Genomic DNA, 26,912 nt, shown 5'->3' with positions numbered 1-26,912 from the left:
GACAGCCATCAAATAAACAGGAGACAGAATAATGCTTGGGATCAAAAGGAAATTCCTATCTTAACTGATTAGTAAAGGAATGCAATAAAATGCAGCTTATAAAATTTACAGACTTGTCTGATACATTTTACATAACTTAATTAAGATCAATCTTGGTAAATAGGCTGCACCAAGGAGGCCAATAAGTGTTCAAGGACAAAATCACAGATTAAAGTTAGCATTGTAAGCAGCATTTTATTTGATTTATACCAAGGTTATGTGGAATCTTGCTCTTTGAGAAAGTAACTTTATCTTCTTTATTTTGATTTTGTTTCCAGTCCCTCCTGTTTAAACTCCTCCCATGCCCCATGCTGCCTTATAAAAATTTGTCTCGTGTGAGATTTATTCACAGAAGCAGTCTTTAACGTGACTTGCAACCTCTTTCTTTCAAACTTCAGTTCATGTAGAGATGAGAGAGCTTGCCTTGGACAAGAATTTGTTGCAGATGAGCCAGCCAGCCTATCAAAATACAACAACTGGGGTGGTGCCTCAGGTTGCATCGAGGGCCACAGTTCCCCTCCTGCTTCTCCTGGGACTGCTTCTCATTTTTGTCAAGCTCTCTCAAAAGAAAGCAACCTTGCCAGGTAAACATTTCCGTCAGAGAGAGTTAACCGAAGGAGCCATCACTCCAGTACAGTATCGCTAACTGTGCAATGTCTTTATGCAGGTCCTTCTTTCTGTCTGGGCATTGGACCTCTCATCTCTTATGGTAGATTCTTGTGGATGGGAATTGGCAGTGCCAGCAATTATTATAATGCAAAATATGGCGAGATAGTGAGAGTGTGGATCCAGGGTGAGGAAACACTTGTTATTAGCAGGTAAATCCATTTGCAAGTTCTCAGGAAATTAATAGTCTATTGAGCAATTCTCTGCCATGAACCATATTAACTGCGCTGATGCTAAAGGACAGAAAATCTCCCTTGTAATAAAATTAAACAGGCATTCATTTGGTTTGTGGAACAGCCAGGTTGCTATACAGACACTTTCCAGACTTTATTTCTTGTCTAGACCATCTGAAACAGTGTGGATAACTTGACTCACCACAGCAGTGAACTGATTCCACACTCTACAGTTCTTCTTCACAACCTAGAACAAGGACACTACAACATATGTTCTTAGTATTATTTATTTATTTGTATTTGCAGTTTGTCTTCTTCTTCACATTGGTTGTTTGTCTGTCTTTGTGTGTAGATTTTCATTGATTCTATTGTATGTCTTTGTTCCTGTGAATGCCTGTCAGACTAGTATATGGTGACGTATATATACTTTCATAACATATTTTCTTGAAATTTAAATGTTGAATCAGTCTTACAGTTAAACATAAACAGGTACATTATGATTTTTGCCATTGACGCTGATCTGTACTGCTGGCCAAGATTAGACTGGAATTTCCAGATGGGTGACTAAATTCCTTACAATTCTGATTTATTACTTAGACCCTCTGCTGTCAACCACGTGATGAAGAAAAGTCACTACATCTCCAGGTTTGGAAACAAGCATGCCCTTCAGTGCATTGGCATGGATGAAAATGGCATCATTTTCAATAATAATCCTTCCATCTGGAAACAGACACGGTCTTATTTTGCTAAAGGTAAGATATTTTGTCATGTTTGTTCTGTAGTGTTGCCTCAGTCTTTCTCAAAGAGCTCAATCATGGATGTTTAAGAATACATCGTATTAAATGGCTGTTCTGATGCCAAAATCTCTTGCACTCAATTAATATATACTCAATTGTGCAGCAGTGATGCTATGTTGTTACATTAATAATAGATTAACAACTGGGAGGATGTTTGATCAAATTACACTATGCCAATTCGAAAGTTGAACTTTTAAAAATAAACATAAATTCTTCAAATAAGTATCCAGCATCATTCAAATAATCAGGAAGCTTTGAATTGAAAAGCCCCAATAGTCAATAGTGTGTGTGTGTGTGTGTGTGTGTGTGTGTGTGTGTGTGTGTGTGTGTGTGTAATGCAGATAGAAATGAGACATTTCTCCAAACCAGGGTGCAAGGCATAGTAGTACACATAACACATGATATTTTATGAAAGTAAGTCATTAAACTTGACGATTCTTCTACCACTCAGTTCCATTGATCTGCAAGGAAAAAGCTATAAGTTTCAAGAAGGCTCCTTGTCCTTAGGTCAACTAATGGGGACAAAAAAAATGCTGGAAGTGCTAGAGATATATGATTATAAAGAAAGAATTAATTTACTGTGTCAATCCATTATATTTTGTTTTAATCCTTAAAATTGTGACAATGATATAGAAAAATGTGTTATCTGTATTTTTATTATTGATATAAATTCTCTTTTCCCATAGTCTGTATACTGAAAATTGGCAATAAACAGTCTTGAACCATTAATCTTGAAATATCTCCAATTACATGGACAATGTAACCAACAGTAGTTTTATATTGATAATATTCTATGAACTACTATCATAAAAGAAAGTTTTAAATATTTGAATTATTAATCCATGAGATTACATACTTTCTGGAAGTTTCAGTTGCAAGTCCTTAAGGCAAATTTTTGAGTTAATAAAAATCTTCTGCTTGAAAGTTTTGCCATCACCAAAATAAGATTTAAGGTTAGTTTTAAAGTTTTATAACAGTCAGAAAATTTATATTCTTGAAGAATGATAGACTTTACGTGCAAGTGTGATACTAGGGATAAAAAATCAAATTGAGTCACAATAATGCATTTTATTCTTCACTTGATATTTTGTTTTGCTTGCTTGAAATTAATATTGGATTTATATTCAGTACATGATAGGTTAACTAGCTTTACTTTTAATAACACTTCAGTTTGGTGAAAAAGCAGAGTTTGAAAGTACTTAGAGACTGCTATTGCCTGAATCTGTTAGAGATCTCTTGGTTAATGCCTCTTGTCTATCTTTCCTTTTCAATAATTATCATACTGTATTTTATTCTGCATTATCTTCCTTTGTTAAAAGATTACAACTTTTCTTTCACGGACTTGTTTACACTTTATTCAAGTTTAAATAATGTTCTTCTGTCAGCCCACTGGAGTATAGTTCAAGTTATGACCAGAGGCTGCATTACTTGCAGTCTTGAGTGACTCACCAAGAAATTTGGGAATTGATTGGACTGGTTGCTCCACAGGAGAGAACTCAAATTAATGCATTAATGCCAGGCACTCTCCCAACCTTGGCAGTGGGCATGTCAGGATTGTGAGAAGCGAGCAAGGTTTCTGCAGCCTTGGCACTTGTTCTGTCAAGTTACATGTGTGAGGCGCATCCCTGAGTGCTTGTCAAAGATCATCTCTGATGGTGTTAAGTTCTTCATATTTTGGCTTGAAAGTCCATAGGAATAATAGTGGCTTCCTTTGCATGTCAGGAACCAAATGATCGCTAATCAAGCCATTTGCTGTCCCAGTGAGGGCTGGGAGTCAGAGCAGGTTTAGTTACAGGACAGTTGCTTCACCTGCTTATTTATAACAGAATGACTGATGCTAATCAATTACAATATCTTCTGCTAAAGTAAAATCTGTTCTCTGATCCTCCAGAAGTGAATCACTGCCCATCCTTCACACCCCCAGTCCTTTACAAGAATTTGTTCTGTAAGCCCCTAGATGGTGCAATTTTGCTGAAGCTTCTTTATGTTGTATTTTTTAAACACTCCTGAAGGACTATGTGTTTCTGCTTTATGCCTTTACCTCCTCCCTGCAAGAGACTCTTGTTCCGTGTTAGGTCTGTTGCATGAATGTGAGGCTCTTCCTAACAGTATAATTCAACTGAATTACAAGTGAATATGCTTTCTACAAAGTCAACAGTGTAGAATTTAAGATTTGTTCTCAGTGGTGTGTATATCCATTTCAGCCCTGACTGGCCCCAGTCTCCAGAGGACTCTTGCATTGACTGTGGAGTCTACTCGTGATCACTTGAAGAAGCTGTTAGGAGGGAACGATACCACCTGTGTAGATATTCTGCTCCTCCTGAGGGCCATAACTTTAGACATCGCCAACCGTCTATTCCTCCGAGTGCCTCTGCATGGTAATTCCAATTGTTGGCCTGGTTTATGGCAATCACCTGAAGGTTGGACAGTAATAATAATATTTTCATAACGTGTGTGCTGTGCTAATCACCCTCTTCCATGCAAAACTGACTGATCTAATTGGAATACTCTTTGCTGCTGCTCAGCACAGTTGAGTTCTATCCTATTAGCACTTCACTCAGAGGGTGGTGAGAGTGTGGAATGAGCTGCCAGCACAAGTGGTGCATGCGAGCTCGATTTCAACATTTAAGTGAAGTTTCAATAGGTACATGGATAGTAGTGGTATACAGGGTTATAGGCCCAGTACAGGTCGATGGGAGTAGGCAGCTTAAATGCTTTTGGAATGGACTAGATGGACTGAAGGGCCTGTTTCTATGCTGTATCTTTCCCCCAGGATCAATAAAGTAGACTATGACTATGTAATTCTCTATGACACTTACTCTGGCAAGGGGGTCTGTTTATGTACAAGTGGAGCAAGAATAACAATGGAGTAGAAGAATTAAATAATGTAATGTTTAAGTAATGTTTCTGTCATTTATTCTTTGGGGATTTTTCTGTCTGCGAAGAATAAGAATTTCAGGTTGTGTAGTGCATCCATTCTCTTATATTAAATGGAACCACTGACTGGTTCACAGTGGGCAATTTACAGCATAGGAGTTACAAACTGAGCTTACCCAAGATGAACTCATGCACCCTCAAAAGTCTGTGTGAAAGTTAGAGAGCCCTCCATGCATAGGAAGCCCAACTGATTCACTGCACTATCGTAGGAGCAGCACATGTCACGTTCTTGCAATCAATCCGATACAGCTCGAGATTAAATGGCACATTAGTCAAAAGGACAATGAATGCTCAAACTAAATCCCTCTGTAGCACTTTAATTCAGCCATTCATAAACCAATTGTCTATATTTATGAAAATTCATGCCGGTCCAGTTCATTACGAAATTTGCATGGGTTGATTTCACACCACTGTTCTTCTGGTATCTTAATCAAGGATAAGAATTGAAAAGTGAAACAGTGCGGAATATTGGTGGGCAGATTTGGATTTGAATTAAGCAAATTTTCCTCTTCAGGAAATTGATTTGTAGCCTCTCACCCCTTCTTGTATGGCAAGGGTTGGGAATAGGAAAAAACTTGGTGGAGGGAGGATAGTATGGATACTTAAACCAGCCAAAAAGCATGCATTCATTCCTAGATTACTTGTTTGCTTTTAAAGAAGGAACCATAATGTTTTTCATAAACTGACAAAATGCTGGAGGAACTCAACAACTCAGGCAGCATCTAAGGAGGGGAATAAGCAGCAGACATTTCAGTCTGAGACGCTTCATCTTCTAACTTCTGCCCCATTTCTTTCTAGTTCTGATCAGACTTTCAGCCCAAAATGTCAGCTGCTTATGCTGCTCCATTGTTGCTGCCTGACCTGCTGAGCTCCTCCAGCACTTAAGATTTCCAGCACCTGCAGGATGTCTTGCAGTTATGAGTTTCTGATAAGTTGTTTTGATTTTGTAGAGGGAGAAATTGTGGCCAAAATTCAGAAGTACTTTGACACATGGCAGACACTGCTACTGAGACCTGATATCTTCTTCAAATTCAAATGGATGTACAAGAAGTATGAAAAGGCTGCGTAAGTATTATTATTTCCTTTGTCAATGAAAACTCCATTTTGAGCCTATTGAGGTTGAGGTTGCCTTGCAGTAGAATAGAGAAAATGGATATCTGGGACTCATTCAAGGGTAATTTAGTTAAATGATAGCTAGAATGTGCGTTGTTTTTCATGGAGATAAGTAACATGCAAGCAGGTGCGTGGGTTTGCTGAAAGAGACAGAAAACACTGACAATGAATATGCATATTAATCTTTTATTTACAAACAACAAAAGATTCAGTCAAACGTTTAAGTTCCCTAAATTACACCAGCTACAAAACTAAATATTCAACAGCTAGTTAGCTAAGAGTGTGCGAGTCTCTTAATTTGGAGCATACCTTCCCAATGGTTCTGTGAAGTGTGCCCTTGGGACAAAGGAAAGAGGGAGAACAAGCCTTTTCAACTTGCTGTTCTTATACCTGGGGTGTTTGAAACTGGACACCAGTGCTGCAGCACACAGGGGCAAACAATGGAAAAGAACAGCTACAGATTTTCAGTGGGCCAAGCAGCGTTCACCCAGTAAGTAAGCCATACTCCCACACGACATCAGATAGAGTGAAACAAAGCAAATAATCCTCTTCCTTTCATTTATGGACGATGATACAATGTTAGTCAGGATCCCTCTTTTTCTAGCATTGACCCATCTGGCTTTAGTTATGCCAAAACTGAATGTCAAATTCAAGTCTGCTTTCAGGAAGGAGACAATTGTTCTGAAGGCAGTGCAGCATATGTTCAGCAGATTGATTCCTGTCAGGAAGTGGTTGTCTTCTGAGGAAATATTTAATTTATATTTTATGTGATCTAGTCCTCCATGTGTGAGAGGCCAATCGATTCACCATGCTATCAAACGGATAAGTGCACCCGCCACATTCTCGCTATTGATCCAGTACGGTTCAGAATGAGAGCTGAAAAAACTGCAAAAGTAGGCCAAAGTCTCAGAGTAAATAGCCATCATATAAGATCGAGTGGGAATTTGATTTCACATTAGATGGTGAATTTTGCCATTCTTATTGCTAGAGAGCTGTGAAGGTGGAGTTATTACATATAATTAGTTGGAGATATATAGATTTAGGACTACAGCGGAATAAGTGGTTATGGGAATGGGAGTTGAAGCCCATGATCAAATGAGCCTTTAGCCTTGATTGGTTTTCATTTGATTTTGGTTGCTTAAATGGGTTTTCAATTAGCATTATCGCCCAGTTGATGGAGCCATTTAAAAACAGGAAGTCAGGTTGATCAAATTTACCTCATTTAATTTGAGGCAAACATGCTTTTCCCTAGTCTTCTACAGTGAAATACGGCCTGCACAGTTCCTGAAGCTTTCACCATGCAGGGCTTTCACCTGCTGTGTTGACCATTGGGAAATGTGGGAGTGCCTTAAAGTACACTCACTATGGTAACCACAGCACAGTACCAAAAAAAGACTGTTATAGAGAGGGCTGGAGCATGGGTCTTCATCATAGCTGCTCACAGATCCCCTTCCTTCCTAGTACCTCAAGACCATGCTCACACATGCATCACCACACACTGTGTCGTCCCAGAACTTGGACAGTATTTCAGGAACGTATCACAGCATTGAGCTCAGAAGCATAAAGTTGTTGTGGATACAAATAGCACATAGCAGATCTGACACACAAGCAGATTCGTGAACCAGTCAGGCATACACAATTAGGGAGCAGAACATCAATGCCCAAGTGTGGACACTTCCATTCCTGTTCAGCTGGTGAATGGGTGCAGTGTTCCTTGTGCGACAGTGATCGTAGGATGCATATTTTTGCACTAGTTTTAGCTGAGAATGAGAAATTGAGAAAATGATTATGTCATCTCTCACAAATGACACCACAGAAACGGCAACATTGCTTATGTGATGTGTCCGGTCCAATTGCTCAATGGACGAGTCTTCCTTTTCAAATGGACACAATCATATTAAAATATATGCAACTTCTTTTATGCACACCTTACACACGTGAAACAGATGTAAATGGACAACACACATCAAAGTTGCTGGTGAACGCAGCGGGCCAGGCAGCATCTCTAGGAAGAGGTACAGTCGACGTTTTGGGCCGAGACCCTTCATCACGACTAACTGAAAGAAGAGCTAGTACCTTGTCCATTCGTTCCCCCCCCCCAATCCCTCCCCACCGATCTCCCTCCTGGCACTTATCCTTGGAAGCAGAATAAATGCTACACATGCCCTTACACTTCCTCCCTTACCACCATTCAGGGCCCCAGACAGTCCTTCCAGGTGAGGTGACACTTCATCTGTGAGGCGGCTGGGGTGATATACTGCATTCGGTGCTCCCGATGTGGCCTTCTATATATTGGTGAGACCCGACGCAGACTGGGAGATCGTTTCGCTGAACACCTACGCTCTGTATGGCAGAGAAAGCAGGATCTCCCAGTGGCCACACATTTTAATTCCACATCCCATTCCCATTCTGATATGTCTATCCACGGCCTTCTCTACTGTAAAGATGAAGCCACACTCAGGTTGGAGAAACAACACCTTATATTCCGTCTGGGTAGCCTCCAACCTGATGGCATGAACATCGACTTCTCAAACTTCGCTAATGACCCACCTCCCCCTTGTACCCCATCCGTTATTTATTTATATACACACATTCTTTTTCTCTCTCTCCTTTTTCTCCCTCTGTCCCTCTCACTATACCCCTTGCCCATCCTCTGGGTTTTCCCCCCTCCCCCTTTTCTTTCTCCCTGGGCCTCCTGACCCATGATCCTCTCATATCCCTTTTGCCAATCAACTGTCCAGCTCTTGGCTCCAACCCTCCTATCATTTCAGATCTCCCCCTCCCCCTCCCACTTTCAAATCTCTTACTAGCTCTTCTTTCAGTTAGTCCTGGCGAAGGGTCTCGGCCCGAAATGTCGACTGTACCTCTTCCTAGAGATGCTGCCTGGCCTGCTGTGTGCACCAGCAACTTTGATGTGTGTTGCTTGAATTTCCAGCATCTGCAGAATTCCTCGTGTTTGCAGATGTAAATGGATCCAATTTCTTAGGCAACAATCTTCTTGAACGTTGGACCATATGGCCAACTCCTGGTCTTATTTCTTATGTATATGTTGTCAAGCTGCTTCCCATAATACTCTATGTTCTCCAATTTCAGTCAGGATCTGCAGGATACAGTAGAAGAGCTGTTACTGAAGAAGCAACAAGAACTGAGAGATACTGAGAAACTGCAAGACAGTACTGACTTTGCAACGGACTTGATTTTTGCACAGGTGAGAGCCTACTTAATTAAAATTCTATTAAGTATTAAATTGCCATTTATTTATAATGTATTATGGACATTCTCACCATAAGGATTGAATGACATTATCTGAATATTGAATGGATGTCAGTTTCTGAATATTTGTGACTTGAAATGTAATTTCTGTCTTTCATTGCTGGGCACTCTATGTATGATTTACTTTCTTCTTCACTCTCTTGTATCCTGTTAAGGTTTTCTTTGCCCTGTTCATAACATTTAAGGGCTTTATTCCAGTCATTTCACTTATTCTCAATTCTTTTTGTTCACTCTGTTCCATTTTATTAATGTTGCTATTCTTTCATTTAGACTTACTTTTTTATTTCGTTCCTTTACGCATTCTGGTTTTCAATTTTTCATCCTATTGTCTCATCCTTTAATTTTCCATTTCTATTTAACTCTCTCCTAACTTTTTGGTACTTTTTTACTTTTATTGCTAAAACTTTATTTTTAACATTATTACTCTCCTAGAATTTAATACCTTTTATTCCCATTCACTTATTTTGAACAATTTTATCCTTTTTGTTGATATGTTTTTGCCTTAGTCTTTGATTTTTAATTTTTATTATTTCTTACTTTCAAATATGGGTTACTTTAATACTTTAATCCCAACACCTTTCTATAGTAATACTTAATTAACTATTCTTTATTTCCTATTTTTAATTATTGTTCACTATTTTCTTCTCTGATATTAAAAGGAACCATAGAACTATTGAACTATTTTAATCTTATTTCTTTATTTTCAACAAATTACTCATTTCCACTTCGTCTTCTCTTTTATTTTACTATCACCTTTCAGTGCTATTCAATTTGAAATAAATGAAGCGTTTATGTTATTTTGCCTGTTAGAGCAATTTTTTGTTTTTAGGACATAACCATCTAGCAATTGACTTAGGCTACCAGTCTTCACATCTGAAAATGTATTCTGCATTTAATTTGGAGTGCAGCTCTGAACAATGGCTTCCTAAAAGCTATGAATTCCAGTCCAGACAATGCTGATTAAAATTCATTTGGATATCTGTGGTGTGGATGCAAATCAGGAAGTGTGAAGGTTGTATGTAGTTTCAAATAAAGCATTGTCCATGCATTGTAAATATGGAATTGTCTTTTGATATTTGACACATAAAATATCGAGCCCCTCATTGGGCCAGGAGACCTTTCAACCAAAAGTGTCTCCATAAAATGCCTGCTATCCCTTGTTTTGTTAAATAAAGAAGATGCTTTGTAACTACCAGTACTTTTCTCCGGTGACTTTGTTCACGCAACAACATTGCTTCCTGTATGTTTTTCCATCCCGTTTCTCACAATTCAGTTTATTTCCCAGCAGTGCTATAACAAACATGTTGAGACCAAGCTGATTGTCCCCTCACTCAGAGACACCAGAACTGAGTGTACCTTCACAGTGACACAGCTAATTCAATTCAGAGCATAAACTGTACCTGGAATCTTATTTGAATCATTTCCACACAAAAAGCCTATTTATTCTCGTGGATCATTAAGTTTAATGAAACATATTATTCAAATTATCATTTTCACATTATTTGTGCAAGATGATATGCATAGCTACCAAATTTCACTGTGCTCATCTGATGACCATTATGGAGAAAATGATGGACTCTTGCATAACTTCAGTTATCAAAATGACTTGTGTTAACAAAATGAAACACAGAGTGCAAGAAAATTTGCATCCATCTTAGAGCAAAAGTACCCAGGGCAGGAAACATTTGAAGAATAGATTCTTAATTAGACAGGGCATGAAGGGTTACGGAGGGGAGGCAGGAGATTAGAGCTGAGAAGGAAATGGATCAGCCATGATGAAAAGGTGGAACAGGCTCGATGGACCAAATGGCCTAATTCTGCTCCTATATCTTATGATCTTATAGCTTAATAGCTTACTTATACTTACTGCCCATTACATCCCTGGTGTTTAGGGCAACAATTAAGGTCCTGCATTTCTGCCTGTGTTCAGGGATTCCTTCATCGTGTCAGTAGTTGCCTGTCAGTTTTTACTACCATCAGTCATGCAAGTCCTGGCTGGAGACTCAGGAATACTGACGCACTCAGATGTAGAAGTATTTTTCATTGCTGCTTCCACTAAAACTTTGTTTTACCAGTCAGGGTTGTTAGCCCTGAACTGAACCCCTGAACCTAGAAGAGTGGTGGACCACTCTTAGTCTGGCCTCTACCCTTTGACCTGTTTGGCATGGGTGACCCCTACCAAGAGCCAAAGCATAAAGCCCTGACTCCAGCCAACACAGCTTTCTGGGTCATTGAGGCACACGGGCCTGCAAACCCAACAACAAGTTTGTGGTCTTGGAGGTTATGGTCTAATGAGGTTATCTAGAACACTCAGTGGACTATCCACGGTCACAAGGAGAACGTAGATTGTGACAACAATATTCACTGACGGATTGAAGGTAAGAGTCTCTTGGTATGGAAAAAGAGTGTCTGAAGCAATGATGGAATAAGGAACAGAAAACTGAAGTGTGCTTATTCTTGTAGTCGAGACTTATCAGGCATAAGGGACAGCACGGTAGGGGTTAACACAATGCTTTACAGCATCTACAACCCGGGTTCAGTTCCTGCCGCCGTCTAAGGAATTTTGTGAATTTTCCCCGTGACCGCATGGGTTTCCTCTGGGTGCTGCAGTTTCCTCCCACAGTCCAAAGATGTTCCAGTTGGTAGGTTAATTGTCCCTTGATTAGGCTGGGATTAAATTGGGGGTTGCTGTGTGGCTAGGCTTGAAGAGTTAGAAGGTTCTATTCCACACTGTATCTCAGTGAATATCTAAGTTTGAATGACTAACTCACAACTTAGCATGTGTCAGGCAGAGCTCATTCACCTTTAGTGGTAGCTCTGGTTTGAGATAATGTGAATAGAATGGCTGCATTGACTTGAGTACAGAAAAATGTTCACTCCATTCCAGATCCTAAAACACTAAAACTTCTACCATTCAGATAGAAAACTCCTTGATCTGAAATGATAAATGGTTTCTCTTTCCACAGATACTGCTGGATGACTGAGCTCTTCCAACATTTTTGTTTTTATTTCAAATTCGAGCATTTTCCATATTATTTTGCTTTCTGTTATTAACAATCTCTTTTGTTGATTCAGCTTACATAAACTCACTTTAGAATTAGAATTTATTTAAATCTTGCATCCATCCCACAATGTGAGGGAGTAAAAATCTTTGCCTTATGACTCCATCGCAACGTACAGACGCGTGAATTTAAACGTCTAATGGCTTGTAGGAAGAAGCTGTCCCGTAGCCTGTTGATCCTGGCTTTAATGCTGCGGTAGCGTTTGCCAGACGGAAGAAGCTGAAACAGTTTATGGTTGGGGTGACTGGTGTCCCTGATGATTTTCCAGGCCGCCTTTCTGCACCTGCTGCTATAGGTGTCCTCAATGGAGGGAAGTTCACATCCATAAATGCTCTGGGCTTAATGTATCTGTTTGTGAGATGGTAAATGATTTGGAAGCAAAAGTCCTTATGCGGGTACATTTTTATAAACAACAAAATCTTCAATCTTGTCATATTTTATCTTGTTTGGTAATACAAAGTTCACTTTATGTCATCCAGTACTTAAATAAAATTGCCTTTCTTCTGTTTATGTAGACACATGGAAAGCTGACTTCAGACAATGTCAGACAGAGCCTGCTAGAAATCTTGATAGCAGGACCCGACACAATGTCGGTCAGCGTCTACTTTATGTTGTTACTCATAGCGCAGCGTCCTGAGGTGGAGAAGAAAATAATGGAAGAGATTCAGGCAGTTACAGGTATGAATGTGAAACAGGGGGAAAAAAAAGCAACTGGATGACCACAGGCTGATTCTAATCCTTGAGCCACGCTTCTGCTTCGATCGTATCCCTGAATTCCGTTTTGTGGATCAGATGGAAGCAATCAAGTGAACACAGCAATAAGCAGACCCTGACCTATCAGAGGCAAAATCAAATTAACTGGGGTGGCATGGTAACGTAATGCAATTGCAGCACCAGTGATCTGAGCTCAATTCCATTGCTGTCTGTCAGGAGTCTGTATGTTCTCCCCGTGACAGTCCACTCTGGTTTCCTCTCACATTCCAGGGACATAGGTTACTTGGTTATGGGGATGTCATTGGGCAGCCCGGGCTCATTGGGCCAGAAGGGCCTGTTACCATGCTGTATCTCTAAATAAAAATGAAATTTAAACATTATCATCCACTTCTTGGGTGACTGGGTGGAGGTGTAAAGCGTGCCTTCCCTCCGCTAGCTCGGAGGTCACCCTTGGGCAAGGTGTAGCACCTGCTTAGCCGCCGATCAGGGTCATGTGCAGCCATGGGAGCAGGTGGTGGATGGTGCAGATCACAAGCCCTGGTTATGCGACCACTGACGCCGAGTAGACAATCTCTGAAGAGTATTGATAAAGGCTGGGGTCACCCGTCTTGTAAAGACACTGACCAGAAGAAGGCAATGACAAGCCACTTTTGTAGAAAATTTTGCCAAGAACAATCATGGTCATGGAAAGACCATGATCGCTCACGTCATATAATACGACATATAATGAATGAACATTTTTTTCCATCTTCTTGTTATCACCTCCACAAGCAGCAATGTTAAAACTGTTCTGCTGTAGAACTCCATTTCTCCTCTACTTATTATTCAAAGCCCCTGGATTTCTCCTCTTATGAGAATGATCAACGTAACAAGTGACATCCATTGCACCCCAAGCCTATGTACATGCGTCACTCAACTTCCCTCATTCTCTCCACAGAGACCTTCTTGCAACAACTGTCAGTATAGGAAAGCCTCCTCTCCTGTTTTAAGTCTGCTGACTGTAAAAATGAACATTTGGAGAATTTCTGGTCTCAGAGAGACCATCAATGCCTCTGGTCAGTATTGTACCTAAATCCCTAATAACCTCAAGAGTGGTCCAACTCAGTAGAAGCTCATCTGTAGCTAGAAATACATCCCTTATTCATTGTGCTAAGCATAATGCACGGTGGAGATATCACATTGGCATCTGATTATAATGCCCAGTTCCAGTAACTGAATGCAATGTGCTCTTTCTACAATGTAGCATACACTACAAGTGACCAGAGATTAAATTCTAAATGGGGTCTTCTCTTCTCCATTCTCTGCCTCAAGTTCAAAAATACTTTTCTTAGGCCCAGCTTGTCCTGATGCAGGGCCCAGACCTAAGGGAGGGGCCACACCTTTGCCTGCACAGATGCTGTGTGTCCAGTTGGCTGAGTTCCTCCAGCGGCTTGCTTTTGTCTAATGCTTATAATGGCACAGAGGGAGATAAATCAGGGTCCGCATCAGCTCCTGGGGAGCTAGTCCCGTTAGTCTCATTTCTCTGCATCTCTGTAACTTATTCTCTCTGACACAAGCCCATCAAATCTCCTTTCATTTTTTTACAGACACAGAATCAGGTTTATTATCACTGACTTATGTCATGAAATTTGTTGCTTTGCAGTAGCAGTACAGTACAATACATAAAAAATACTATAAATTACAATAATATATATAAATTAAGATTATATTGTATATATAGAAATTAAATAAATTATGCAAAAGAAAGCAAAATTACTGAGATAGTGTTCATTGGCTGGTTTATTTTTTGCCAATAAATTACATGAAGGAGATATTTAATGTTCTGTGTGTTTGTCCATCGTCAACGTCGATGAGGACCTCGACACCATTATGATGGTGTCGAGACTAGCGCGTGATTTGGATTTAAGTGAGGGAGAGTTGCGCAGCGTCAGCCTCACTCTCTCTTCCCAATTCCCATCTGGATCCAGTGGCAAGACAGTGTCGAGACGGCTGGAGATGGGACTAGGTGCAGTGGATGACCAGGACGTCCTCTGTGTCTTGTCCTGCTCTACACGTTCCACAACGCTTGCAGAGACCGCCTTCTTGACCGTTGGACCTTCCACTGGTCTCGTCCTCTCAATCCACCGGAGTCTGTCTTCACATGCTGGGATAGACAACTCCCCATCTCACCGAGGGTTTGAGAACCCTGGACTTTTTTTTTGCACCATTCTCTGTAAACTCTAGAGACTGTTGTGGATGAAAATCCAAGGAATCAGCAGTTTCTGAGATACTCAAACCACCTCATCTGACACCAACAATCATTCCACGGTCAAAGTCACTTAGATTACATTTCTTCCCCAATCTGGTGTTTGGTCTGAACGAGAAGTGAACCTCTTGACTATGTCTGCATGCTATTATGCATTGAATTCCTGCCTCATGATTAGCTGATCAGATATTTACATTAATGAGCTGATGTGCAAGTGTACCTATTAAATTGGACACTTGTTTGTTATAATTTTAACTGAGCTATACATATTGGCCTGGACACCTTGGATAACTGTTCCATTCTTCAAACTAGTTTCTTAGGTTTTTTTTATATCAGTTTCATATGTTCAGAAGACATCGATTCATCAGTGTAGTTCTGTTCAGTACTGCAGTGGACATCATGCAAGACCACTGTGCTCAGAGCGCTGGAGCAAGTGTTGAACCCAGACTCCCTAATGCAGTGAAGCGATACCACCTACTGAACCAGAAATTTTCCTGAACTTGCTAACCTGCATAAGACATGTTACTGTTGATTTTCTGTCTAATATCACAAACTTATGGTCATCTTAACTTTAAATTTCTAAAAATACACTCACAAAGCTACAAAATCTAGATACAGAAAATCTGGAAAAAAAAAAGATGTAATTACTTGACAGGTCAACCCTCCCCCCCCCCAATCCCATCTCCATCTATATTTTCAAACTTCTTTAGATCCCATGAGCTTTCTTTAGAGCTTTGCTTCTCTCTGTGCCTTGACTACTCCAGGACTTCCTGCTCATATTCCAATTCTGGAACAAGGGTGTTTATAGGGCTGCTTCTCAGTCATCACTCAAGTACGTTGACAAGTGAATCACGGTACATGAATGACAGAAAAATGGAGGGCTGTGTAGGAGGGAATGGTTACATTGAACTCAGAGTAGGTTAAAAAGTCAGCACAACATTGTGGGTTGAAGGGCCTGTTCTGTGCTGTAATGTTATGTGTTTTCTATGTTTTAATTCTCCACTTGAATGGACATAACATCTGACACCTACTAACATCCACTAAGTGGACTTTAGTGAGACCTAAAATCTCTGTTTTCCAGCAGTATATAATAAAGACTAGAGATCAGATTCTAAATTAGATTTCCTACTTCTCTCTTCATTTCCAGGGAACAGGGAAGTACAGAACAATGACCTACAGCAGCTGAAGATATTGGAGAATTTTATCAATGAGAGCATGAGGCACCAGCCAGTGGTGGACATAACCATGCGCAAGGCACTGAAGGACGATGTGATCGATGGCTTCCGAGTGAAGAAGGGTACCAACATCATCATAAATTTGGGCCGCATGCATAAAGATGATTTTTTCCTCAAGCCATATGAGTTCAATCTGGAAAATTTTACTGAAAGTGTGAGTATCTGCACTAGGACGCTAAGCCCAACAATCTAATTCACAATTCCAAACAAAAGCTAAATACTACAGATGCTAGAAATCTGAAATAATCACTGAAAATGATTAAAAAACTGAGCAGATCAGTTAGCATCAGTAGACAAGGACAGAGTTATGTTTTGAGTTAATGACCTTTCTGATTGACTTGAATTATTAACTCTACCTCACAGCAGAAGCGCCTGGTCTACGGTGTATCTTGCATCATTTGCAATATATTTGCATTATTCTATCTGTGTAGAGTCAGTATAAAGGCAATTTGAAATACCCATGATATTAATGGAGGTGCTGATGTTCCAATACTGTATTCTTTGCCCATTGTCAATGCGTAGTTGTTCCCACAAGTCCTATTCAGAGGAACCTCTGAGGAAGAAAATCAATGCTCAGAATGTAATAAGATCTGAGTGACCCCCTGGATAGATCAGGAATTGGAATGCAGTATCAAAACATATGAGGGTCCCTGTAGATATTGAAGGAAGACAGAACTCGTTTCTGCAGGTATACGCTGCCTGGGCTGGTAGTTGATACCCTACACAAGAGGATAGAACGGAATGGGGTTAACAATCCAAGTTCAAGATTGCACACATGCAACAGAGAAGACATGTTTAGTTTCCAGAGTACTTTTTCCATTATTAGTCTTCCCGTTATTGGATGCACCTCTAGTTCTGATGCTCCATCCTCCGGAGAGTATGGTGTGCTTGGTAAACCAACTGCACCATGCACAGGTACGTCACCTCTCCTAACAAAAAGGCTCAAGGACATAAAAGCAACGGACATGAAATTTCAACAACTCCATTAATGAACTGGTAATTCCATTTACATTTAGGGATATTTTTGTTGCCAACATTTACCTGGCAACAGTTTAGTTTCACAGTGCTAATGAACTTGCTATACCTCAACCAATTCTTCTTCTTCTTGAGCCCTTAGCCCCCAGTAGAGCATAGGCCATTGATAACCTCCCATCTCCATTGTCCAAAGTCGATGGGATGGTTGGAGTTCATCAACGTTTCTGCAGTCCATTGTTTCCGCTGTACAGGGGATTTCGCCAAGACAACTTCACTAGAGCCCTGTTGGCTGGCCTTACCCATTTCCATTTCCTACGACGGGGACATAGGGTTGGACTTTGAGGGGCACCTCAGCCAATTTGACGTTGCTAATTGTAACTTTAAGGCCCAGCAAGCTATTTGATTATGAGAAGCAGCAATTCCCAAATTAAGTTGGGCCATGAACATCTCTCAGTTGTTTGCAAACCTGAGACAGCTTTGTCTTTTGTGCTCTCTTTGCTTCGCTTGATCGCTGCCATGAATCTGTTCTGAAAAATCTTCTGTGTATCCTCTCTCCATCTTGTTTTCTCAACACTGGTTGACATTGGATGGACAATTACAATTCTCAGGACGTTAGCCTCGGAGATAGTTTGAGGTGGGGAGTGACAAGTTGTGCGTTGATTCTCATATAATGTAACTGCTGGGACTGGGAGGGATCCAGAAGGCAATCAGAGGTCAAGGAAAGACCTCAGTCCAAGGAAGAATTAATGGCTGACGGCTGGGCAGGTTTGGAGAAGAGAAAGAGGGTAGCACGATAAATTAAATTGGATTTTGACTCTACATTGGTTTATTGTTGTCACATGCACCAAGTTGGAGTGGAAAACATGTCTTGCACACCACTCATACAGACCAACTCATTCCAACAGTACACTGAGGTAATACAAGGTAAAACAATAGTGGAATGTTACAGTACCAGAACAAGCACAGAGCAGGTAGAAAATAGATAATGAGGTAGATTTTGAGGTCAAGGGTTCATCTAATTGCGCTACAGAACCATTCAGTAGCCTTATAAAAGTTGGATAGAAGCTGTTCTTGAAGCTTGTGGTGTGTGCTTTCAGGCTTTCATGTCTTCTGACCAATGGGAGCAAGAAGAAGAAAGAATGTCCAGGGAGGGTGGGGTCTTCGAGTATGTTGCGTCCTTTACCAAGACAGCAAAAAGTGTAGGCAGAAGAACCCACGGAGGGGAGGCTAATTTCCACGATGTACTAACATGTGTCCACAATTTTCGGCAGTTTCTTGCAGTCTCGCGCAGAGCAGTTGCCATATCAAGATGTGATGCAGCTGGTTAAGATGCTTTCTGTGGCTCATCTATGTTAGGGAGTCAAAGGCCACATGCCAAATTTCTTCATCCTTCTGAGGAAGTAGAGCCACAGGTGTGCTTTCTTGTCCATAGCCTCTCCTTGTCTGGACCAGGACATGCTATTTCCCAGCTTGCCAGACTTATCACCAGAACCCTGTTTTGTCAACTAGCTGTATTATAAACTTCCAATAACCTAACCACAATTAATTGCACAAGTAATATGATTAATTATTCAACATGGTAGCTGCTTTCAGCACTAATTGTTGCAGATAACTGGAGAGGGTTTATTTATTTATTTATTTATTTATTGATTGATTGATTGATTGATTGAGATACAGGCACAGAACAGGCCTGTCTCGCACTTCGAGCCACACCATCCAGTAATCCCCCAGTTTAATCCTGGCCTAATCACGAGACAAGTTACAATGACCAATTAATCTACCAGAGAGTATGTCTTTGGACTCACAGGTGGATAGGGTAGTTAAGAAAGCTTATGGGGTGTTAGCTTTCATAAATCGAGGGATAGAGATTAAGAGTCACAATGTAATGATGCAGCTCTATAAAACTCTGGTTAGGCCACACTTGGAGTACTGTGTCCATTTCTGGTCGCCTCACTATAGGAAGGATGTGGAAGCATTGGAAAGGGTACAGAGGAGATTTACCAGGATGCTGCCTGGTTTAGAGAGTATGCATTATGATCAGAGATTAAGGGAGCTAGGGTTTTACTCTTTGGAGAGAAGGAGGATGAGAGGAGACATGATAGAGGTGTACAAGATAATAAGAGGAATAGATAGAGTGGATAGCCAGCGCCTCTTCCCCAGGGCACCACTGCTCAATACAAGAGGACATGGCTTTAAGGTAAGGGGTGGGAAGTTCAAGGGGGATATTAGAGGAAGGTTTTTTTACTCAGCGAGTGGTTGGTGTGTGGAATGCACTGCCTGAGTCAGTGGTGGAGGCAGATACACTAGTGAAGTTTAAGAGACTACTAGACAGGTATATGGAGGAATTTAAGGTGGGGGTTTATATGGGAGGCAGGGTTTGAGGGTCGGCACAACATTGTGGGCTGAAGGGCCTGTAATGTGTTGTACTATTCTATGTTCTATGACTGTGGAGCACCCGGAGGAAACCCACACGATCGCGGGGAAAATGAACAGGCTCCTTACAAACAACAGCAGGAATTGAATCTGGGTTGCAGGGAAAGTATTGTATTAACCACTACACTACCACGCCCCACACACGGGGGTGCTGTGTACATGGAACAAGCTGCCAGAGAAAGTAGTTGAAGCAAGTATAGTGCCAACATTTAGAGACATTCAGAGGGGAATTCAGACAGAGTGGAAAGGTTTTGAAAGATATGGGCCAAACGAGGTTAACTAGGTTAGATGGCACGATTGAGTTTGGTTAAAGGACCTGTTTCCATACATGATTCTCTCTGAACTTTGACATTTGATTCCCATCAAGTACATCATCAGAAAGAAAATCAGAGCGAATCCAGGAATTCATTTAGATCTTTTAACAAAACTATAAGACTCTCCATTCTAAACAGTGGCATAAACCAGGTTTAATCTCTCTACAATCTCTGGCCAAGTCATTGAGTGGATTTGTCGTAGAGGTTGGTAGGTTCTTGATTAGTAAAGGCGTCAAAGGTTATGGGGAGAAGGCAGAAGAATGGGATTGGGAAGGATAATATATCAGCCATAACTGAGCGGCGGAGTAGATTTAATTCTGCTCCCGTGTGTTATGGTCTAAGAAAATTGTACACACAAAGGTGCTTGCTTAGTTAACAATAGTGTACTGTCTCTATTTGACTTCACCCATCACCTTACAGCTAGCCTCCTTCCCCTCCCCCTACCTTTTTTATTCTGTCTTCTGCCCCCTTCCTTTCCAGTCCTGAAGCAGGGTCTTGGCCTGAAGCTTCGAAAGTTTATTCATTTCCATAGATACTGCCTGACCTTCAGAGTTCCTCCAGAATTTTGTGCAGGTTGCTTTGGATTTCCAGCATTTGCAAACTTTCTTGTGTTGATAATATACGGTCTCTGTCTATTTGTGCACAAGTGTCATTCAGTTTTAACAATTTTGTAATTTTAGGTGCCTCGTCACTACTTCCGGCCATTTGGCTTTGGTCCTCGCTCCTGCGTGGGAAAGTATGTTGCCATGGTGATGATGAAAGGTATCTTGGTGACAATGTTAAAGCAATTCGTGGTCCATTCACATAATGGAGACACTGTACAAAATATTAAACATATAAACCACTTGTCCTTCCATCCTAATGAATCACAGACTCTCCACATGAGTTTTATTCCGAGGAATCAAGCACAGGATTAAAACAGAACTCAAGTAGATTTACACTGTTTGATAAAGAGTGACATAATGAGCTTAAGGAAATCATTCCAATGAAATATACCATCTTTCCATCAAGTTGACTCAGAAATCTTGATTAGAAACTTAGCCAATGAAGTTTGGATATTGACAGATTATATATCAATGAAATATATGTCTGAATTTCCCAGTTCATCCTTCTCTAATGTACTCACTCTTATTTTCCACTGATTTCTTATCTGTGGATCGATGTACAGTATTCACAAGATCAACAAAAATGATTCTATTTACATTATATTCATGAGGAACCAATCATTATCTGTACAAGTACGGTGACCAGTTTCAGACCACTTGTGTCGAGTGGTTCCCTTTTTATACTGTTCTAATATGGAGTTGCATCTTATAATTTCAAAAACTGCTTGCAAATTTCAGAAGTTTATTAGCTAATATCCTTTATACATTTAAATGTTTTTATGCATTTATTAATGTGTATTATTACTTTTGGAACTTTATGGGACTCTATATGTGTTTATTTGAGAGGCATATTGATAACTAAAGCAAGAGCCTTTGCTGAATCAGTCTGTGGAAAGACCATACCAATAATCTCTTTCAGTTAAGTGTATATTAAATATAAAAATAATTAATGTAAATACAAAAGTAGTTCATTAAAAATAAATATTCTCAAGATATTTTGAGAAAAAAATACTCCTGTAAACAGAATAAAACAACCTTAGAAAGGGAAAGAAAATTAGGGAAGAGAATAAATTCTACTCTCACTTATGAGACCTTACTCAAATATCAGACATCTTACAAGACTGCACCATGGGAAGTAGAGAAGATGCTCTGTGCTGTGACTTCACTGTAGCTGGTGATTGTCACCATCATACTTGCTATGAGGTGAGGTATGAAATGTTTAAATTTCAAAGATTGAGAAAATGAAACTTAATTAATTATGAGATAACAGAATGCTTTTCATATTGCATAGAAATGCTGTAATCTACTATCTTACAGATCTTTTTGTGCCTTTATTAATATCTTGGGCCAGACAGGAATACTGTTCTGTATTCAGAGTATTGCCATCACCTGCCCTCAGCAGAAGGATGCTAAGTCTTCTCACAAACAAAACAATGTGTGTGTTGGGGCCTGCCTGTAAACTTTCCCTCCTATTTTAGAGCAAAATGTGCACCATGGTAAAACAGAGTTATCGTTGCAAATTGGAACTGAATCTAAAACAAGAACTTTCCTTTCATGCAACACACGCAAAAGGCCAGGCAGCATCTATGGAATAGAGTACAGCTGACGTTTCATCCTGAGACCCTTCGGCGGGACTCCTGTCATCTTCCATTGCAGCTGATGACAGGGAGTCCTGCTATAAGCTTCATCAGTCTCATAGCACTGAGATAATATGGGGTACTCTGGGACAAGGAAGAAATTAAAACACAAATTGAACGAAAAACTATCAGTACAATTTTAATGTTCAGCTGACTGAACTTGTCTGTCTATATCATAACAGCGGCCTGTTAATATAAATTTATAAATAAAGTTGAAATGAAAACAACATCAAACCCTAGATATTGAATCTTTATATCTGAATGTTCTGACTTATTCTGAACTGAAATGCTCTTATCTCCTTTGGGTGGTCATTGGCCGCAAGGTTGACATCAACCTGAGCTGCAGCAAATGTTGAACTAACTGTATCTGAAGGGTCAGCACAGCCAAACATGAACTGCAGGATCTTTTGATTTTATACTCCGGCTCAATCACCTTGAATGAGGTTTTGCAGGGCAGGAGAGGGAGTTGTGTTATCAATTGTCACTACTGCAGAATCTCATAGAAACATAGAAACATAGAAAATAGGTGCAGGAGTAGGCCATTCGGCCCTTCGAGCCTGCACCGCCATTCAGTACGATCATGGCTGATCATCCAACTCAGAACCCTGTACCAGCCTTCCCTCCATACCCCCTGATCCCTTTAGCCACAAGGGCCATATCTAACTCCCTCTTAAATATAGCCAATGAACTGGCCTCAACTTTTTCCCGTGGCAGAGAATTCCACAGATTCACCACTCTCTGTGTGAAGAAGTTTTTCCTAATCTTGGTCCTAAAAGGCTCCCCCTTTATCCTCAAACTGTGACCCCTCGTTCTGGACTTCCCCAACATCGGGAACAATCATCCTGTATCTAGCCTGTCCAATCCCTTTAGGATTTTATACGTTTCAATAAGATCCCCCCTCAATCTTCTAAATACCAACTCATGGGCCTGGTCTCAAAGCAGTTTTTGCAATTTTTGGTCTATTGAATGAAAATATACTTCATGATCTTGGGTGTGGGGCGGCGGGCGGGGGGGGGGTGTTTAAAAGCACTTTATGGCCAATTAAATACTTTGGATCTGTAATTGTAGGGAAAAACACTCATTCACTAGGTGGATATGGCAAAGTGATAATCATCAGGTTATCTGAATTAAGTGTTAGTTGAGGAATTACTATTATTAGATCTGTTACCAGTCATATTAATTGGGCATGTGACCTTTGACCTTGATTTTGTGGGGACATTAAAGCAGAAACTCGCTTGCAGCTTTGTTGAAAATTCCTCACAACGACTTAATGTTGCCTGTGGAGAGAACCTATCCCTTTCCTGCATTGTTCCTGTGACGTGTTTCACGGGACCCAAACTGATCAGCCAATCATACCAAGTAATCCTCACAGACAGCAAAGCAAGAAAAAAAAAGTAAAATTCATCAGTGCTCTGTGGACATTTTGCAGAGAATGAAACAAAGGGACTTGCACATTGAGGTGGATTCTAACATTTGGTAAATAAGCTAATAAAATGTTTAAATTATATTTCCCTTGGAGATAACATGGTTATCTATAGAGTTATTATCCTCATTAACAAATTTAGCTTTTCAGGGCTAGATGATTACTAAGCAGTAATTATGCCATATTTCTTACAAACTACGCAATAGTGCATTATGCTTTCAAAGTATTTTATACATAGAACACTTTTAACCCTGTACATATATTTGACTTTTGGACATACAGGAATAAATTTCAGAACAGCACACTGTGCACATTTAGGAATATCACTGACAGCAACTTTGAGATGTTCATGCTTAGTGAGTACATGCATAGTCTAGAAAATTCTGTTATTTTCAGTCTAAAACATTTGTTTTATCATCTTTACTGACTTACTGCTGCTGGCTTTAAGGGCAGAAGCAGAGGTTCTCTGTCTCTGCCTGTATAGAAGGGTTCTTTATTACTGTGTCCATAACAATTGTTTTTATGGCAGTCAGGGTTGTTAACCCTGAACTGAACCCCCAAACCTGGAGGATCGATGAACCACTCTTAGTCTGGCCTCTACCTTTTGGCCTGTTTGGCATGGATGACCCTGCGAAGTTGCCCTGACTCCAGACAACATAGCTCTCTGGGTCGCTGAGGCACACAAACCTTCAAACCCTATGGAGGTTATCATCTTTACAGCTATGAAAATACAGGCCTTGATGTGGACATTGGATAGCATATCAGTCACTTCCTGAAACACATGACTTGGAAAGCTTTTACCTTCTGTTTGTAAAACCTGAAAATCTTCCTATGTCCCATAAAACAATGAAACTCAAAACAAACAAAATTCCAAACCTCTTCTAGCTAATCAACAGAACAAATAAAAATTAAGAACAGCAGTAGGCCAGACAGTTTTACTCTCCAAATAAATGCTAATAAGCTCTTCCTCAAGCACAAATTTCCTGTCTTCCTGTACATCAGGAGTTCCCACCCTGGGATCCATGAAACCCTTACTTAATGGTATTGGTCTATGGCATAAAAAAAAGAATGGGAGCCTCTGCTCTACGTCCTTTCATGTTGTCACTTCACAAGTACCTGCTTTTATTAACAAAGGCTCCCATGGTCTATATGTTCATTTTATTCAATAGCAATGTAATTTACTCACACATCAGCTCTAACCATTATGTTGGTAAATGCTCTGCCCTCAAGCTGTCTGTTATTTGCTATGTTATGTGTTAATTTTATTCTATATTCTTCTAAAATTGAATATAGAGGAAGTCAAATTTGCATTTTTATTTATCTTCTGAACTGGGCCTGTAAACAGCACATATAGGCATATGCACATTGAGGCAAAGGCATTAATTGAAGATTATCCAGTTTATTTTTTATAGAATTATTCAAAGGTTCTATAGCGAATCTTACAGAGTCACAGAGTCATAGAAAAGTACAGCTCGGAAACAGGCCCATCAACCCATTTAGTCCACGCTGAGCCATTTTAACAGTCATCATACAGCAATGCTCTGGAGGCTGGCGAATAAGTTGGAATGATTAGTAGATTAGTTATTGGATTGATGCCTCAAATCATACATGAATGTAAAAAAACTGAGTAGTCATTCTGACCCCTTGAGTCTACTCTGCCAATTAATACTATCATGATCAGTCTCTGTCCCAACTCCACTTCTCATCCTTCACCGTTCTAACATCAACATGCCTGTCTTTCTGAGTCCTGAATGCATCCCATGTGCCCCATCCCAAACTCACTGCAAACATCTTCTTGTCCTTTTCACTAGCAGAGATTAAGGGTGGCTTTCATACTGTTCCGAAGGAAAAGGGCACAGTTTATAATATTCAAAGCCTGAAGCTATTTCCAGGCTGTCCAAGCTTTTGAGCTTAGAAAGCCATTTTCATGTTGATTATGAAGACCAATATCCTAAATTGTAACCAACAACTCGATGTAGCACACAAAGGGAATTGGACCTGCAGGAACTGACGAAGGGTCTCGGCCCGAAACGTCAACTGTTTACTCTTTTCCATAGATGTTGCCTGACCTGCTGACTTCTTCCAGCATTGTGTGTGTGCGTGTGTGTGTGTGTGTGTGCGTGCGTGCATGCGCGCGTGTGTGTGTGTGTGTGTGTGTGTGTGAGTGTGTGTTTGTGCACGCTACAATGTTCCTTTGTTGCCACTTGTGCAATATTCTACAATACCCCCACAAGCACATTGAAGGATATTGTAAGTGGAAAATTGAAGCCTGCATTGGAGTTAATTACAGGCTTCCATAATTTCTCAGAACATGTTGGAGAATTCCAAAATCCCAATGTCTATCTTCCTTCAGACGGCCTCTGGCTTAAATTTTCTGTTATTATTGATCCTCTTCCTGCCCTTTACACCTCAACACTCCCTCCCATCTGCTTGGCTCAAACTGCCTCAGTTATCTGCTAGACCAGTTCCATCACCTGTCCAAAACTCCTTAGATCATCTGCTCCCAAGCAATCCTATTACCCAATCAGTTACTCCACTATCTTGGTAATGGTGAAAGATCACAGAAGAAGGGCCTATTCCACAATGCATTGAGCCTTTCATACAACAGAACACTGGAGGTTCTTCAGTGATTTTGAGTGTTCCTGATGTAGATTCAAATAAAACCAATAAACCAATAAATGTCGGCATAAGATGTGGGCGATACAATTGAGGTTCAATTTCACTATGGATTGTAAGGAGTCTATACCTTTTCCCCTTGACCATGAGGGTTAATTTTGGGTGCTGCAATTTCCTCCCAGATTCCAAAGATGTATGGATTAGTAGGTTAATTGGCCTCTGACATGTAATTGTGTGGCATGGGCTCTTTGGGCTGGAAGAGACTGGTACCCTGCTGTATCTCCAAACGAACTAAAATAAACAAAGATAAACTCTTTATTGCAAAGGCAGATAGAAAGTACAGTAAGATTTCAATGAATGCAGGAGCAGTCATTGCCTTTGCATGGGCACTGAGTGAAAAACCTTTCCTTTTGCTGACACCTGCAGACACTGTACAATAAAATTAATTAAATAATTGCCAAAATGGATCATTCTGTCTAACGCACAAGTAAATATCAAAGCTGCATCCCTTTGCCATAGAACTTGAAAAGTCTTTGTTCTGATTTGATTTTTTTTTGGTATTCACACACTGTATTTTCCAATGTCCAGATTTATGTGAATAATATTTGTAACTAAAGTGATCATGTGAAATCTGATCATGCCATATAAAAATCAT

General features: G+C 40.2%; 1 protein-coding gene across 2 annotated transcripts; it reads left to right on the top strand.

The window, feature by feature from the left end:
• The first annotated feature begins 404 nt into the window (after window positions 1-404).
• Window positions 405-26,912, top strand: LOC134355698 (aromatase). 2 transcript variants are annotated; one of them, XM_063065992.1, is made up of 9 exons: window positions 405-623; window positions 707-857; window positions 1,476-1,630; window positions 3,880-4,053; window positions 5,563-5,677; window positions 8,819-8,933; window positions 12,576-12,738; window positions 16,167-16,408; window positions 20,657-26,912. In XM_063065992.1, exons 1-9 carry the CDS (start codon window positions 449-451, stop codon window positions 20,891-20,893), a joined length of 1,527 nt encoding a protein of 508 aa, XP_062922062.1. In that variant the 5' UTR covers window positions 405-448; the 3' UTR covers window positions 20,894-26,912. The 2 variants fall into 2 exon arrangements, with proteins under 2 accessions (XP_062922062.1, XP_062922063.1); XM_063065993.1 differs by lacking the exon at window positions 707-857.

This window comes from Mobula hypostoma, chromosome 13 (assembly GCF_963921235.1).
Source record: "Mobula hypostoma chromosome 13, sMobHyp1.1, whole genome shotgun sequence".
NCBI lineage: Eukaryota > Metazoa > Chordata > Chondrichthyes > Myliobatiformes > Myliobatidae > Mobula > Mobula hypostoma.
This window is presented reverse-complemented; position numbering and strand designations above follow the sequence as displayed.